This window comes from Crocuta crocuta, unplaced genomic scaffold, assembly GCF_008692635.1.
Source record: "Crocuta crocuta isolate KB4526 unplaced genomic scaffold, BGI_CrCroc_1.0 scaffold433, whole genome shotgun sequence".
Classification (NCBI taxonomy): domain Eukaryota; kingdom Metazoa; phylum Chordata; class Mammalia; order Carnivora; family Hyaenidae; genus Crocuta; species Crocuta crocuta.
Genome location: NW_027530001.1, coordinates 2,476,188 through 2,492,842, shown reverse-complemented (window position 1 = coordinate 2,492,842; position 16,655 = coordinate 2,476,188). Strand labels below are relative to the sequence as shown.

General features: G+C 41.6%; 1 protein-coding gene across 1 annotated transcript; it reads right to left on the bottom strand.

The window, feature by feature from the left end:
• Window positions 1-3,711: 3,711 nt before the first annotated feature.
• On the bottom strand, window positions 3,712-16,607 carry TMEM212 (transmembrane protein 212). The gene is given in 4 exon segments (XM_077763685.1): window positions 3,712-4,077; window positions 5,265-5,324; window positions 14,068-14,252; window positions 16,583-16,607. Coding segments are annotated over 4 exon segments (636 nt in total).
• Between the last annotated feature and the right edge of the window lie 48 nt (window positions 16,608-16,655).

The following is a 16,655-nucleotide window of genomic DNA, read 5'->3' as shown; positions in this document are numbered from 1 at the left end:
AACATTTCTCACCGTTCTAGAGGCTGGAAGACCAAGATCAAGGTGTCAGCGGATTCAGCGTCTGGTGAGAATCCTCTTCCTATTTGGCAGATGGCCACCTTCCCACTGTACCCTTATGTGGTGGAGACAGAGAACTCTGGCCTCTTCATCTTCTTATAAGGGCATCATGGAAGTTAATCCCATCATGGGAGCCCTACCTTCCTGATTTCACTAAACCTAATTATCTCCCAAAGGCTCCACCTCCTGATACCAGCACAGCTGGGGTTAGGGCTTCACTATGAATTTTGCAGAGGCACAAACATTCAGTCTGTAGCACTCATATATCGCTTTTATTAAAATCATCAAACCTTTTATGCCTCTTTCAAGCATTTTTCACTGTGGTTTCAGTTGGGTACTGACTGACTGCATAATCGCACACCAGCACTGTGCTACCTTCAACCCGATGCTGTCCGCTGTTAGTATCTTCCTCCCAGATCCATATGTTAAAGCCCCACCCCCCGCTGTGATGTATACAGACATGAGTCATTTGGGAAATAAGTTTAAATGAGGTCACGGGATGAGACCCCCACGATGGGATTAGTGTCTGAATAAGACGAGGACAGACTTCTCTGTCCAGGATCAGGCCCGGGAAGGTCAGTGAGGTGACTGTCCACAAGCCAGGAAGAGAGGCCTCACTGAAGACTGAAGACCGACCTTGCTGGAAACTTGATCTTGGGCTTCCAGTCTCCTGTACTGTGAGAAAGAAATGTGTGTTGGTTAAGCCACTGAGTCTATGGCATTTTGGGGGTTTTTTTGTTGTGTTTTTTTTTAATTTTTTTAAATGTTTTTTATTTATTTCTAGGAGAGAGAGAGAGAGAGAGACAGTGTGAGCAGGGGAGGGCCAGAGAGAGAGGGAGTCACAGACTCTGAAACAGGCTCCAGGCTCTGAGCTGGCTGTCAGCACAGAGCCCGACGCGGGGCTCGAACCCACGAACCGCGAGATCATGACCTAAGCGAAAGTCGGACGCTTAACCGACTAAGCCACCCAGGCGCCCCTATGGCATTTTGTTATAACAGCTTGAACTGACTCGGGTGCAAGATGACTTCAATTCTCCTGCAGTGAAAAGGCACAGGGAAGAGAGAAACGATGAATGTGGTGATTCCTAAAGGACTGTTTGATACATTTCTGAAAACATGTTTTTGACCTTAACAGAAAAACTCTTAGAAGTGAATATTTTCCATCGTGATATTGACTGTTACATATCTGGAAAGAATTGATTTTGTTCTCTAACACAATACAAGTATAATTTCCTCCAAATCTTCCTTTGAACTATCACTTTCTTCTCTTTTACAATTCTTCTTTACAATTTTCTTCAATTTTCACAGCTTTTTATTTTCCTGATATTTACATATATTTACACACATTCCTGTATCTACATCTACATATTTACATTCATATATGTATGAAAGAAGAGTGAATCAGCAGCATATTTTCCAGTATTTATTGTGGTTTTTAATAAATTTGTAATTTTGAATAAAATTTTAAAAATATTATTTATGTCTTTCAGCACATAGGGACCCTAACGTCATAACTATCTGGAGGCTCATTACATGTAGAATCATCATGTAGAATTCTATATTCTCACAAGTGATTTTCCATTTCTTCTAAGAAAGTTATACATTTTATAGAATGTTGACAAACAATACATTATTTCACTGCTGGAAATTGTGCCTAATATTGCTGAGATTTCTACATGGGAACATGGGAACAAAGGTTTGCTCAAGCTGCGTGGGCTCCTCGTGGGCTCGGGGAGACAGTGGTGTATTTATTAATACAGAATCTCATATTCCATTATGTCAGCCACTCATCCTTGCTAATGAAACATGATATGCTGCCATTATGGATTAAGTGGTGTCAAGTCATCCAAAAATGCTCACCAAAGATTTGCTGCTTGTTGAATTTACTGAGGACTCTCACCCAAACTAGTGCTGCATTTTATGCAGATGGGAAAATGGAGATTCTGTCCAGAAGTGACTGGAAGAGAATCCTGTGCTAGGAAGAGAATTTTCATCAGAAATCTCTTGGGGGCATGTGTTAAAAATGCATATTCCCAGCCTCCACCCCCAGAGTTTCTGCCATAAGAGTAGGCCAGGATGAAGGCCAGAAATCTGATTTAATGAGAACCTGGGTGATTTTGATGTTATTGATCCACTTTGAGCAACATGTTGTGGCTGTGTTGGGTCCTATATCTAGTTTAAAAATCACACATCTAATTTAGAAACCAGTTGTTCTGAGCAAGATGGGCAAAGGCAAAATTCTAAACTTAGAGAACTTTCCTTTGTTTTCAATTATTTTTCTTTCTTTCCAGACACTTCAGGTGGCTTCACTATTGGGTTTCTCTGAGGCTAGCTTACCAAGCTCTGCATATATTTTTCTCATTCTTTCCTCTCTGCCCTCTATCCAATGTTAAACGTTGGGTGTCATGTCCAAAGATGGCGGCCAGATGGCTCATTAGCTACCCATGTCAGGGAGTTATGGGTAGCTAATGCTATAATGTGCAGTTCTTCTAAGTTTATGTTCCTGTTAACAAAGGGCTCTAGGAAGTTGGGGATATTCCCCACAAGGGAGAAATTTCAAATACTAAACTTGTAGATGCACTGTCAGTATAGTAGAGGAGGTAATTTTGGTTTACTAGCTTCAACTCTCAGGGGGCCTCCTTGCAAAATCAACTCTATTCCTAAGAATGTACAGGATTTCCTTTGCAGACTCATGTCGAGGTTGAAGAGGACAAGACTGACCACAAAAGGTACTGAGAGTGCCAAGTTCTCGTCTTGCAGCCTTGCTGATTTGTGTTGATATGATCAAACCGGGAAAGAAATTGGCTAACATAACTCAAATTCACCTGACCTTAATAAAAAACTAACTTGAATCATAAAGCCAGTATAAGAGTTTGCAGTGGGAAATATCTCTTTCCAGGAGGAGGCTGTTCAACCCACAATGGAGTGACCCATATCAGACACAGGAATTTGGAATCAGAAATCACTTGTGCTGTTCTCCAAGTTGATCCTGCCCTAACCCTCCTGGAGGCCAGAACTATGCATCTTGATGGTCTAGCGGAGGAAGGAGGATGCAATGTGGGTGATGAGGGGGTCCAGGATAAATCTGGACTGTTAAGAGAAATAGCTCTAGTTTCTGAACCTAGCCCTTCTGCTCATGGCTGTCTGACGTTGTGCAATTTACGTAAGTCTTTTTATTTTAAAAAAATGTTTAATAGTTATTTATTTCTGAGATAGAGAGACAGAGCAGGGGAGGGACAGAGAGAGAGGGAGACACAGAATCTGAAGCAGGCTCTAGGCTCTGAGCTGTCAGCACAGAGCCTGATGTGGGGCTCATACCCACGAGCAGTGAGATCATGACCTGCGCTGAAGTTGGAAGCGTAACCAAATGAGCCACTCAGTTCTCCCAAATTACATAATTCTTTAGCTTCAGTCTACTAGGTATAAAATGGAAAGTACACTGATACACAGTAAACATTCAGTTCATATTTCTATTACCTTCATATTATTAATATCCTTATTAGTCATCTTAGAAAAAATCAGAAAGGTAAATTTGATGTTGATGCATATCAGTCTCTGCTGGAGTAGAAGTTGAAAGAGTGGAAAATTTTTGATTATAAAAGGTAAGGTGATAAATAAGAGAGACAGATTAGGTACTAATATCATTTTAGTATTTCAGGATGGAAAAAACTCGTTCCCCCTTTCTGGAAACCTACATGTAATGTGTCTATTCCAGATAAGTCCTGCAAAAAGCCTGATGGACACTGTCAGGGACACACAGAGCATGGCAAAGCTCAGGCACAGGTCAAAGGCTTGAAGCATCAGGTGGTATTCTTCATAGTGCTGTGGGTCCACACAAGCTGATGCAAATTTTGCATATGGAAAAGGGAAGACAACTGTGTAGCCAAGGTAATTGGTCCCTGCAATCCCTGAAAATGCGTAGAAGAAGTACAGACCCAGGAGAGCCGATTCCAAGACTATTGCAAAATGAAGTGGACATCCCATAATGGTCAGATTCACAAAGATGAAACTAGCTTCCCACTGAAAATAAAACAAAAACAAATTGTTACTTTGGTAACTAATTCTTCAAAAGCTTCTTAGCAACATGAAAAAAGAAAGTGCAGTTGGATATTAATCTCACTTAGTCTTTCCTATTGGGAAGTGAAGGAGAAATAGGTTACAATTTTTACTCTCTTCTTGAATCTACACTATGGGAGAATAACATATCAGCCAACTGGGCCAAAAACTAATTGAATTCCATTCAACAAACATGTTTGTTTATCTTCTATCATGTGTTGATAGCCAGTTTGCAATGGGAAAAAGATGAACACCAGAATCCCTGCTTTATCCTAGGATCTCGCTGATCAGGGCATGGTCCATGGTCCAGTAGCACTGACATCCCCGGACGTTTGTTAGAAATTTAGACTCTCATACTTGACCCAGATCTACTGAATCAGAGTTTACATTTTAACCAGATTCCCAGGTGAGTCACACTTATATTAAAATTTGAGCCATGGGAAGATCTACGATCAGATCAAAGTAGTCTTTCTATATCATGGGATTACTTTGCTCCCTATTATTGAAATGCAAACTATGATAGACTTTTCATCCTTTTTTTTTTTAGGGAGAGAAGTAACAGAGACGTTGGAAGGACATCCCAAGCTGAGGAATTGAGACTTAAATATACACTCTTAAAAACAGAGAAGCTTATAGATCCATTTACTCAAATTGAAATTTGGGAGCATTAACGTCAGTTCTGTCCTATTCAAATTGGAATACTTAAATATTTACAATAATTGCAGGAACTTGCAGAAAGTGTTTGGAGAAGAAATCAGATATAAATTATTCATTTAAGGGGTGCATGGGTAGCTCAGTTGGTTAAGCGTCTGACTCTTGATTTCAGCTCAGGTCACAATCCCAGGGTTATGGGATCAAACCCTGTATCGGGTACCATCCAAGCTGAGTGTGGAGCTGCTTGAGATTCTCTCTCTCTCTTGCTCTTGCTCTCACTCTCTCTTTTCTCCCACTTGTGCTATTCTTCTCTAAAATAAAAATAAAAATTATTCATTTAAAGCCTCGTTTATTACTGAAATCCATCATAGTGAGGCATCAATCAGAAGGAACTCAATTATAATTGGAAATTTGCATTCTCTATGTTCCATCCTGAACCGGTAGAGACTTGACCTTCAAGCCTATTCAACCATCGTACTTGATTTCTCTATATTTACCAGGTATATCTTGGTCCACTCTTTGTGAGCCACCAGCGGAAGTATACCAGTCGTGATGGCCTGTGAAAGGAAAATGGAGAAATAACCTCCATGAGAGAATGTACCTCTGGAAAGAGTTCAATCTGTCTCACGGCTTGACAACTTTATTATGAACTAGAAAGAACAGCAAATGGCTAAATGGATTTATGACTCCGATCTCCTCCTCATCTGGGGTGACAATGAAGATAAGAAGCCATCAGTGTCATAAAGACATGATTCATACAAGCTCATTTTTTGATCTTCTGTGTTGCCTTTGCCATCACAATTATAACCTCCGCTACTGTAAGGTGTCACTGTAGTAAAAGTGTGGCTTTATAACCCCTGTCATGTGTTTTATTTTGATTCATTGTCTATCATTCATCTTTCTACCAAATTGCTAAAATTACAAATGGGAGGAGCCAGAAAGGAAACGGGTCAGAGAACCCTGAAAACCTGCCCAGCAGCAGCGTTATCTTTCACTCTTTGCTTTTTTTTTTGATTCTGCAGCATCAGCCTGATGGTGGGATGCAAGTATGTGATCTCTGTTTCTCAAGTAACAAGGATTATAATTAGAGTGAATGCATGGCGGGACATTAATCGTTCTGGGTGCACTGGTGTTCATCTTTTCAAAAGTTTTGTTTTGTTTTGTTTTTTAATACTCTCCCTTGAGGGGAAGAAGACCTAAACTGCAGAATGAAAATAGTGAAAGAAAGGAGGGAATGGTGTCAGGGCAATATATAATGGAAAAAAAAAAATTCTGGGCTCGTCTTTGATTCAGCTCTGGGTCTGATGAAGGAGACCCTTGTGGTCACTGAGCCTGGAAACCGCTTATTCCCGACCCATAAATCATTTGTTCCTGGTCAGGGAATGTTTTGAGGTTGAGAGAGAAACCCAGGAAGAGATGTGCCTGAAACCAGATATAGAATGAGAGCACGCCTAAAAGCAGTTAGGAATTAGGTTTTTGACAGAGAAATAAACATGTCTGTATATATAGTGTCAACAAATTGGGGGGGGGTGGTGGGAATCAGAGCTTCTACCAATATGGTTTTGTGGTATATGCTGCTTTTGTAGCTTCTGTGTCCAGCTTGCTTTTTTTTTTTTTTTTTGAGATCCTGCTTTTCATTTTCCGGCATATTTTATTTTGAACGTCCGGCTTGGAGAATTCGAGAGCGGTGGGGGAGACGCGTGCACACGTCCGCTCACACAACACTTCTCGTGCAGCTTAGGCTGAAATTCCAGACGTGGCATTGCCACACCATAAAACTCCCGTGGATAAAAACAGAACCATCTGTGGTCGAAAGGGGTTGGCTTGATTCTCAGGAGGAAAGTTTCCAAGGGACCCTGTGGAGGTTGAGCCAGCATAAATAGCACAACAAAACAGAATTATTAGGAGCAACCGAACACTGATGCTGAGCCGGGGCCAGTCTACACTGTCAGAGGCAAGGCGCCCAGTCGGCACGTCACTCCTCGGTAAGAGAGAAACGCTGGCGCAAGCAAGAGAAAAGCAAGGGGGACACTCCTCTCCCGGTGCAACTCCAAGGAGATAGCTGACATTACTAGACGCTTAGATTCCGGGTTGCCTTAACTACTTTGGCACGAGCTGTCTCTTTCCTTTCAAAAGTTGAAAAATGCAGGAGAATTGCCATGGACTGTTATTTCGGTTGTAGCAGCCAGCTTGAATTTTGCGTTGTTTACACAAAACTTTGAAAAGATCTTTCACGGAGCAGGCTGGTGTATGAATGCCATTCAGCAAGTTGGGAAACCCATCCTGCGGCCGGGGTGGCTCCGGGGACGGCACCCCCATCTTGCCTGGTGCGCCCCCTCGCCCGCGCGCCCGCGCCACAGGGGACGGGTGAACTCCCAGTCGCAGCCTCCTGTTTTCTCGCTCGCTTTTCTTTTTTGAACTCTTGTATTTAGACATGGAAAGGAGAAAGAAGGGAAAAGGGAGAGTTTTGAGGGTAGGGAAGAGAAGCCAAGCCGGAAAAGGAAATGTGAGAGGCAATGTGTGAGAGGCAAGAGCTGGGCACAGCAGGGCAGTCGGGTTCCAGGAGGGACCCAGGGGAGGTACCCGGGGGGGGCGGTGGGAGCCTGGAGAGAAGGCCCAGTCCTGCACTCCGCTCCCTCTGCTCTTCCCGACAGGCTGGCTTCCTGTTCCACAGACAGTTCCCGAGACGTCACTTGGGTTTGCAACGGTAGCTGTGAACACTAGCTGTGAACACTCTGGTGGCATCGGAATTGTGAGTCCACCTCAGATCTTTCAATTGCCCCCGTAAAGGACATAAGGACGTAAAAAGCGAAAGGTTCCCAGAAGTAGAGGAAATGAAGGAAGCGGGGAGCCATCACAACAGTAATAAAAACATTAACAGGGATTGCTTTTTTAATTTATTTTGAGAGACAGGAAGGGAGACAGAGAATCCCACGCAGGCTCTGCGCTGTCAGCACAGAGCCTGACATGCGGGCTCAACTCAGAACCACAAGACCATGACCTGAGCTGAAATCAAGAGTCAGAAGCTTAACCGACTGAGCCACCCAGGCACCCCTAGAGGATTCATTTTTAATTTGGGCTACTTGATTCACTTATAAGCATCTATTGTGATTCTACGACCAGCAAGGGATGTGACAGGCACTCTGCAAAGGGCATAATAGCAGTTAACATTTACTGAGCGCTTACTGTATGCCAGGTACCACACCAAACATTTTACATGTGATAACTCATTTAATCCTTATAATGAAGGAGATCTCCTACTTTAAAAAAAATTATTTGTTTATTTATTTATTTATTTATTAGTTTAAAGAGATAGAGTGCATGAGGGGGAGAGAGGGGCAGAAGGTGAGAGAGAGAGAATACTAAGCAAGTTCCACACTTGGCGTGGAGCCTGACATGGGGCTTGATCTCTCCACCGGAAGACCATGGCCTGAGCTGAAACCAAGAGTTTGAAGACTAACCAAGGAGCCACTCAGGTGCCCTGATCTTCTCCTACTTTTTAAAACATAGAAATATAACAAGGGTCGATAACAAGCTCACCAAGTAATAACCATACACATGACGGTTCCAACTGACATTGGGATTTACAATCCAGATGTGAAACTAATGTGCTTATAAGAATGTCCACAAAATGAAGCAGGAAGAGTGAGTGTTTTCTGTGTGAGAAATTTAGGGACGCCTGGGTGGCTCAGTCAGTTAAGTATCCAACTTCAACTCAGGTCATCATCTCATGGTCCATTGGTTCGAGCCCCATGTCGGGCTCTGTGCTGACAGCTCGGAGCCTGCAGCCTACTTTTAATTCTGTTTACTTTTAAGGGAGAGAGACAGACAGACAGAGCTGGAGCGGGAGAGTGGTAGAGAGAGAAGGAGTCACAGAATCTGAAGCAGGCTCCAGGCTCTGAGCTGTCAGCACAGAGTTTGACGTAGGGCTTGAACCCAAGGACTATAGGATCATGATTTGAGCCAAAGTCAAACGCTTAACCAACTGAGCCACCCAGAGTCGCCTATTTATTATTTTTTAAAGAGTTCACCTTTTTAAGTGGACTCTACACCCAATATGGGTTTCAAATCCACAACTCCGAGATCAAGAGTTGCATGCTCCACTGACTGAGCCAGCCTGGTGCCCAAAAACTTTTTTTAAACCTCTGTCCACAGTAAGAAATAGATTTTGCATCATGGCCAAGTTATAAATATATTACATGTCACCAAAATAATAACACTGTCACTATATGTGATACACTCTAGTAGTTTCTATTCTACTTAAAAAAAATTTTTTTTAATGCTTATTTATTTTTGAGAGAGACAGAACCTGAGCAGGAGATGGGGCAGAGAGAGGGAGACACAGAATCCAAAGCAGGTTCCAGGCTCTGAGCTGTCAGCCCAGGGCCCAACATGGGGCTCAACCTCACTAACTGTGAGATCGTGACCTGAGCTGAAATTAAAAGTCAGATGCTCAACCGACTGAGCCACCCAGGCACCCTGGCCTCACCCCAGATTTACTGAATCAGAGCGTACATTTTAACAAGATCCCCAGGTGATTCATACGTGCCTTACAGTTTGACAAGCACTAGTTTGGAGGGAAGGGTTGAATCAAAAGTCACACTACGGTTTGAAATCGGGTTCAAAGCCAGGAAAGTCAGGAGAAGAAATCACTGCTTTTGGTGGTGAGATGATTTTGGGGAAACAAGCCCAGCTTACAGAAGTTTAGGGTATCTAAACAGAAATTGGCCATCAGGTGTTTGCAAATTGGAGGACTGTTGAAGCTGTAAGAGATCTGAGTGATGGTACAATCAAGTCCCTTCTCTGACAGAGCAGGAAAATGGGGCCTGCACAGGCAAGTCTTGCCCACCTTTCTCCCAAGTTCCTGTCTCCAGGCAGGCTCCTGGGTGCAGCATTGCTGCTCGCCATTAACTAAGTCACTGGAGTGCCAAGCCCCATTTTCCAGGATTCAAGTAGAGCCCCGTCCTAAGGCTGCATACTTTCTGACAGCTGATGCCTTTAAATAACCTAGCGAGAAAGCATAGGAAAACTGCTTATGACGTGCCTATCAGAGTAGAGCTGGGAGAGTTCTGAGGACCAATCTTTTGAAGAATTGAGAAAAATCTCAAATGAAGACACCAAACAAATATAAAGTACTGTACCTCTTATAAAAACTTATCTTTTCCAAGTCTTTGAAGAGATAGGGAGCCATTTGCAAAAGGAAATGTCAATAGGATTGAAGTGTACACATTGTGTTTCCACCAAAGGAAGATTCACTCTGCAGGCAAATTGAGAAGTGACTGGGAGAGAAGGTTGTGGCATGAGTCAGAGACCTTTTGAAGTGGACCCTGAACAGACAGAGCTGTGTGCCTCACTAGGAAACACACTAGGAAGAGAAAAAAAAAAAAATCACATTGTTCCAAACATAGACATTATCGAAAGAGTGAGCTCTCTTATTGCTTTTCTTCTCATGATGCTTTTCTTCTCTCTCATCTCATGATGATTTTGTCCTGCTTTAGTGTGAGTACCAGCTTCACTTTTAGTCTTTGTAACCTAATGAGAGTTCAACAGTATGAAGAAGTTTGTACGACCTGAACATGAGACTCATTCACTTATTGCAATCATATTTATCAAACACCTAGTATGTGACTCACTCTCTTTCAAGTGCTGGAGGCACAGCAGTAAACAAAATAGAAAAAAAAAAGTCCCCACCGTTGTACAAATATACATTTTGTTGGTGGGGGTATAAACAAACAATAAATAAGTCCGTTATGTAGTATAGTAGATGGTGATAAGGGCCATGGGGAAAAGAACAGAGCAGGGAATAAGAGATTGGGGATGCCAGCTGTGGGGGGGATTTACAATTTTATTTTCTTTACTTTTAAAGTTTTATTTATTTATTTTGAGAGAGAGAGAGAGAGAGAGAGAGAAAATGAGCAAGCAGGCGAGGGGCAGAGGGAGAGAAAGAATCCCAAGCAGGTTCTGCATTGTCAGCACAGGGCCCGACATGGGGCTCGATCTCTGGAACCGTAAGATCATGACCTGAGCCAAAATCAAGAGTCAGATGCTTAACTGACTGAGCCACCCAGGCACCCTGAGATTTACAATTTCAAATAGGGTAATGAGGGTAATGAAGGAAGGCATCAATGAGGAAGTGACATTTCTTCAAAGATTTAGAGGAAGTTAGGGAATAAGCCATGTGTGGGAGGAGGCTCCAGGCAGAGAAGAGATAGTGCAAAGGCCCTGAGGCAAAAACACCCCTTGTAATATTTGAAACAAGGAGCTAGTGTGATGGCTAAGGGAATGGAATGAGCTAAGGGAAGAGTGGTAGGAGATAAGCTCTCAAAGCTAACAGAGCATGGATGGAGAAGTCAGCCACTCGTCAGGGAATGGAATGGGGAAGTGAGCAGGCAGCAAGAGATTAGGAACGAAGCATTTGGATAAACATTGGGCACTGACGGGATTCAGGGCAGGCGGCCCCCAAATATGCCACTTTGAATTATGATTACTTTGAATTAAAATTACTTAAGTATCAGTTGTCAGAAGAACACTGACTCTCTTCTGTCCCCCTGAAATCAGGGAATGAATTCCCCATGTGAAGGGTACCCTCCCCGTACCTGGAGAGAGACATTTCCCTCGCTCAGAGCATAGACAAAAGGTATGGTATTAACTAGCATGTGTATAGAGCTTCAAAATTGGCAAAGCTCTTTCTTACACAATATCTGTTCAAATTTGGTCATGCTCACTGAGCATCTTAGGGTTAGACAGTTTCACATGGACTCTGTTTACCTGCAAAATTCCTCATGTTATAGGAAAAAGCAGTGAAGAACTGGCTCAGTGAGGGTCCTGATCTTGACTGTGTACCAAGAATGTCAGAATATCAACATTGAACATAGCCTCCATCTCCCCAGATCCTGCCTTTCGGATTCCAATTCCCTATGCTGTCTCTCTCAAAATCAAATGGCCACCAACTAGCTGTGTGCTGGAGACAGACTTCGTCATTTCTCTGGGTGTAACTGATAAAACAGATAATGGTGTAGAATAAGCCTATATTCAATAGTTTATGATCCTAATCAAATATCAGTGTCTGTTGAATGTTCTACGAAAGGCTGCAGGGATAGGCAAAGAATTATAAGAAAGGAATACAGAATTGGGTGATAATTACAGTTTTATTCAACTTGAGGTAAGTTCTGAAGTCAGAATTAAAAAAAAAATAATAAAATAGAAAATACCAACTCATTTTACACAGAAGGTAAAATGTTGTTTTTTGAAACTGTTTGTTCTATGTTCTATGTATGTATCAAAATCTATCAATTTATCTAGAGAGAATTATATACATGCATTTATGCACATTCTAGGTCCTGGATCTAAAATGTTTTTCTTACTCTGGGTCATCAACAAAAAGTGTGGAAGCTGCTTGAATAAATGTCACTGTCATTTTTGCATTCTGGCAAATGTTTAATAACTATTTCTTGAAATGAACATATGGTTTCAGGTAGGAGATGGGGAAAAGAACAGGCTGGCAAGACTGGGGAAGTAGATGTAAAAGAATGTATTAAAAAAGAAAAGAAGGGGTGCCTGGGTGGCTCAGTTGGTGAAGCATTGGGCTCTTGATTTTGGCTCACAGCATGATCTCACAGTTTGTGGGATTGAGCCCTGCAAACAGGCTCTGTGCTGACGGTGAGGAGCCTGCTTGGGACTCTCTCTCACCCTCTCTCTCTGCCCCTCCCCCATTTGCTCTCTCTTTCTCAAAATAAATAAATAAACATTTTTAAAAAATTGAAAAAAAGAAAAGAAAAAGGAAGACATCATCAAATTGTTTTTTTGTTCAGTCCCACACTCTCACCATTCAGCTTTCTCTCATCTACTCACCATGCTTAAATCCCACTAGATGGAGTTTTTAAAAATTGAGACCTTGGTTGTTTTTTTTTCCCCCATTGGTAACTCAAGCACGTAGTAGGTTGTCAATACATATTTACTTAATAAATAGATTAAAATGATCTTTTATAGGGTCTTGCTTTTAGGTGATGTCTCAGTTAAAGTTTGATTTTTTTTAAGACTTGAAGTGTTGCCTCTCCCAAAACTGACGACATTTTAATAGAAAACTCCTTAAGATCAAAATGCTTTAAAGTCTAATTCTCTAGTCTCTAAAGGTGAACGTCATGCATCATGGGAAACAATGAGAGAAGGATTTGTCAAGACTCTAACTCCTCTTAAATCATACCACCATGGAAGACACCTAGTTCACAAGGCTAGACGTCTTCATTTCTTTGACCCAGAGGGCTCAGGCACCAGCCTAATCCTTCCTTTGTGCAGTTACTCAAAAAATAGTCACGGTGCACCTATTTGGTGCCTACTTATACTGGCACATGCACACTTCCTAATGAACTATGAGGTTAGTGAAGTATATCACCCAACTTCCTGAATTATTTGCGGTTCAAACAGTCACATACAAAGAAAAATGTGGGAGAACTAAGATTTGGGGCTTGCAAATCCTTGGATCATGTCAACACACCGGAGTGTTTCTAGTGAAAGCATCCATCTAAAAATTATTTTATTCTCTTCTCCATTGTTTTACATAACCTTTTATGGTTTATATATTTTTTTCTAAAATTTAAATTTTAGCAGCACCTGGTTGGCTCAGTCATGAGAGCATGTGACTCTTGATCTCAGGGTTGTGAGTTCAAGCCCCATGTTGGGGGTGAGGGGGACAGAGATTACTTAAAAAAAAAAAACTTAAAAAAATAAAATTCAAATTTCAAAAGATAGATGCCAATTTCTCACAAAATCAGGGTGAGAAGATTAAAATAACTTTTTAAGAATTTCTTGAACAGCATTTCATCTTAGTGCACATGATAGTATATATGATAAAATGATATTAAGAAAGATCCTACATTTAAGAGGCAACTAATAGAAATATATGTTCTACAGTAAATTCTAATTTCCTGTAGAATTTTGACATCTTTGTATTGTTGCAAAACTTAAAAAGGACATATGATTCTTTTTTAAAAAATTAATTAATTTTAACATTTATTTTTGAGAGAGAGAGAGATAGCATGAGTGGGGGAAGGGCAGAGAGACAGGGAGACACAGAATCTGAAGTAGGCTCTAAGCTGAAGCAGGCTCCAAGCTCTGAGGTGTTAGCACAGAGCCCCGTGCAGGACTTGAACTCGTGAACCATGAGATCATGACCTGAGCCAAAGTAGGACACTTAATTGACTGAGCCACCCAGGCGCCCCCCCAAAAGACATGTTATTTTCTTCTTCTTTCCCTCCCCTCTTTCTGTACTCTCTCAATATACATAATAAAATATTTTCCTACCAAAGCTCCATTCCAGATGGGACAAGCAATCCAGACATTCCATCCTGTGAACCAAAGCTTGTAAGAAAAGACAAGGAAGAAAGCAAGAACTCCAGAGAATACACTGAGGGTCCCCAGGGAAATGAGAATTCAGCCAGCAGCCTGGTATAGGTTCTGCGTCTTCCTCTGTGACTTGGGTCCTCGATCTCAAAGATGTTTTGTTACCAAAACACGAGGGTATGTCAGGCCTCAGTAAACAGAAGTTTCTTGGAGACAGTAGCCATGACACATGTGGACTGTTGATCGACTTGGAAACAAGCTGCTATTTGTTTCACCAAAGATAATAAATTGTAATGAAATAATCCTTGACATAAATTTGATGCAATACATTCTAACGCTAGTTTGCCGAGAGAAAGAAAAAGAGAGAGAGGGAGAGGGAGAAATCATTCCTTGTTTTGGACTACGGCCTCCATTCCCTTCATTCTGCCCTGTCGTGGGGACTGCCCGCTTCCTGGCTTAATCAGATTCAAAGGCTTGCTGACTGAGCTAATTGTTTCTCAACTCAACCTGCCTGGTGGTTCCAGCATAAAGCCAACATCCTTTGTGCACAATGGATCCACATTCCCAGCACAATTTCCCACAAAACAAAGTAAAAATAAGCACTCTGATCACTTTTCATTACATTTAATTTAAGTGATTTCAAGCAAACACAAGACCTCTCCCCATTGTTCAAAGTTCAGTTCTATTACCATTATTTTTGAGGTTTTGATAAAGATTTTTGACATGGTTTCATTCCCAAAGAGGCATATACTTCATCATGGAGTTCTGTCTCATTTTCTTGAAACCAGCTTCATCGTAGTTATTTTATGATTAATTCAATTATCAAGTAGAGGATGGAGGTGGAAGTGTATGCGGCTGTAAAATGCGCTTTGAGGAGTAACTTATTAATTGAATAAAATACCGACCTCCCATCATTCTTGAATACAATTCAGTTCAATAATTAGATGTTGGGCTTATGCACACTGAAGTGATTGTAAAAGTTTATCTCTTAATTTCTCCCGTATTTGAGGAAGTGGTAAGTATTTGCTTTTGACTAATAGGACGTGTTTGTTTCTCCTAAGATAATAACCTGAAAACACAGACCACTTTCTGAAGATATCTGAATAATTTTCCTGTTCTATATTAATACCTTTTCATTTAAATGAGATGATGAAAAATAATTTTATGAGTGGAAATGCAGTGGTTTAGAACATGGATTTTGGCATGAGACAGAGCTAGGATCCATCATCTGCCAGGTATGTGACCTTGGGCAAGGGCAAGTTCCTTCACTTTCTGGGTCTGTTTCTTCACATGGGATTAAAATTAGTGTTTATCTCGCCGGGTGCTGATTGAAATAAGCAAATGAGCCAATACATGTAAAATGCTCATCATTGAGCTCTGCATAGCAAAGAAGCTTAGTTATTTACCTGTTACTATGGTGGGCAGTCCATTCTTGGGGTTCCTTCAGCATGGGAGTCACTACTGTTGCTTTTCTGCATCATCGTACAGACATTAGGTTTCACTCTTCCTGGCCAATTTGGTAAAAGCTCCCAAAGGACCCTTCCATGAATGGTGAGGAGGGAAGCTTCTCTTTGATTCTCTGCTTTTTTCTTTGTCTTTTGGCCTTTAATAGCTGTTCCACAGTGTCACCCACATTTTGAAGCCGTTGCTTTCTTGGAAATACGGGATCCGGGAAACCTGCTCAGGCTTTCTGCTGTAGCTGTTATTTCCCATATTCTCTCAACGCCACGGGAGTATATTCTCCCTGTCTTTTTTTCCTCATGCCTCTAGGTAAGTTCCTCTCAGTGTTCTAAGAGCCCTAGATGTATAAGGGTTCGCAACACCTAGAACTGTGTCTAGCCCAGAGTAGATACTTCATGTACATTTGTTGAATTAATGAATGAATACTTCAGACCTTCTTGCTGTGCACTTGGGCCCTGAGGGTCTGCCCCCCAGCATAGAGGTAAGTGTGTCCACTCTACCAACTGTGTGCTAATGCTAGTGTTGCCCTTGCTCCAGAGGAAAGGGGTCTGGACTGAAGAAAGACTTGTTTGTGTTAGTATTTGGTTTGGGCTGTTTTGACTTTTTTCCTTTACTTTTTATCTCAAGGTTATGCTACATGGTATGTCAATATACTGTGGGTCAGATCACTCTCCCCTGTTTGCGTGTTTGGAAAATAAAGACTGTTGAAATACTCATGTTAAACAGTACAAAGATGGCAAACAAAGAGAATATTTTTTGTTTTAGTTTGGGGTTTTTTTTTTTTAGGGTTTATAACACCAACAGGCTAACTCTGACATTGCCAGTATGACTTATAAACTTGAATTTATTTGTGACTAGAAAAATTGCTGCTCTTTAATGTGACGAAGGGACAGAGGTAGAACCAGGGATTTCTCACTGTGTGTTTTCCCAGCCACACATTTCCTCAGGAATCTACCCACACCAACTTCCTTAAAGCAGCTAATTAGAAAGAAGAGAGTGTAATTCTGTTTCTGACCAGGGCTTCCTCTCAGATCGGCCATATCTTCTGTGTTCCCAGCGTCCGCAGCCAGCAAGGCTCACAGGCCGCC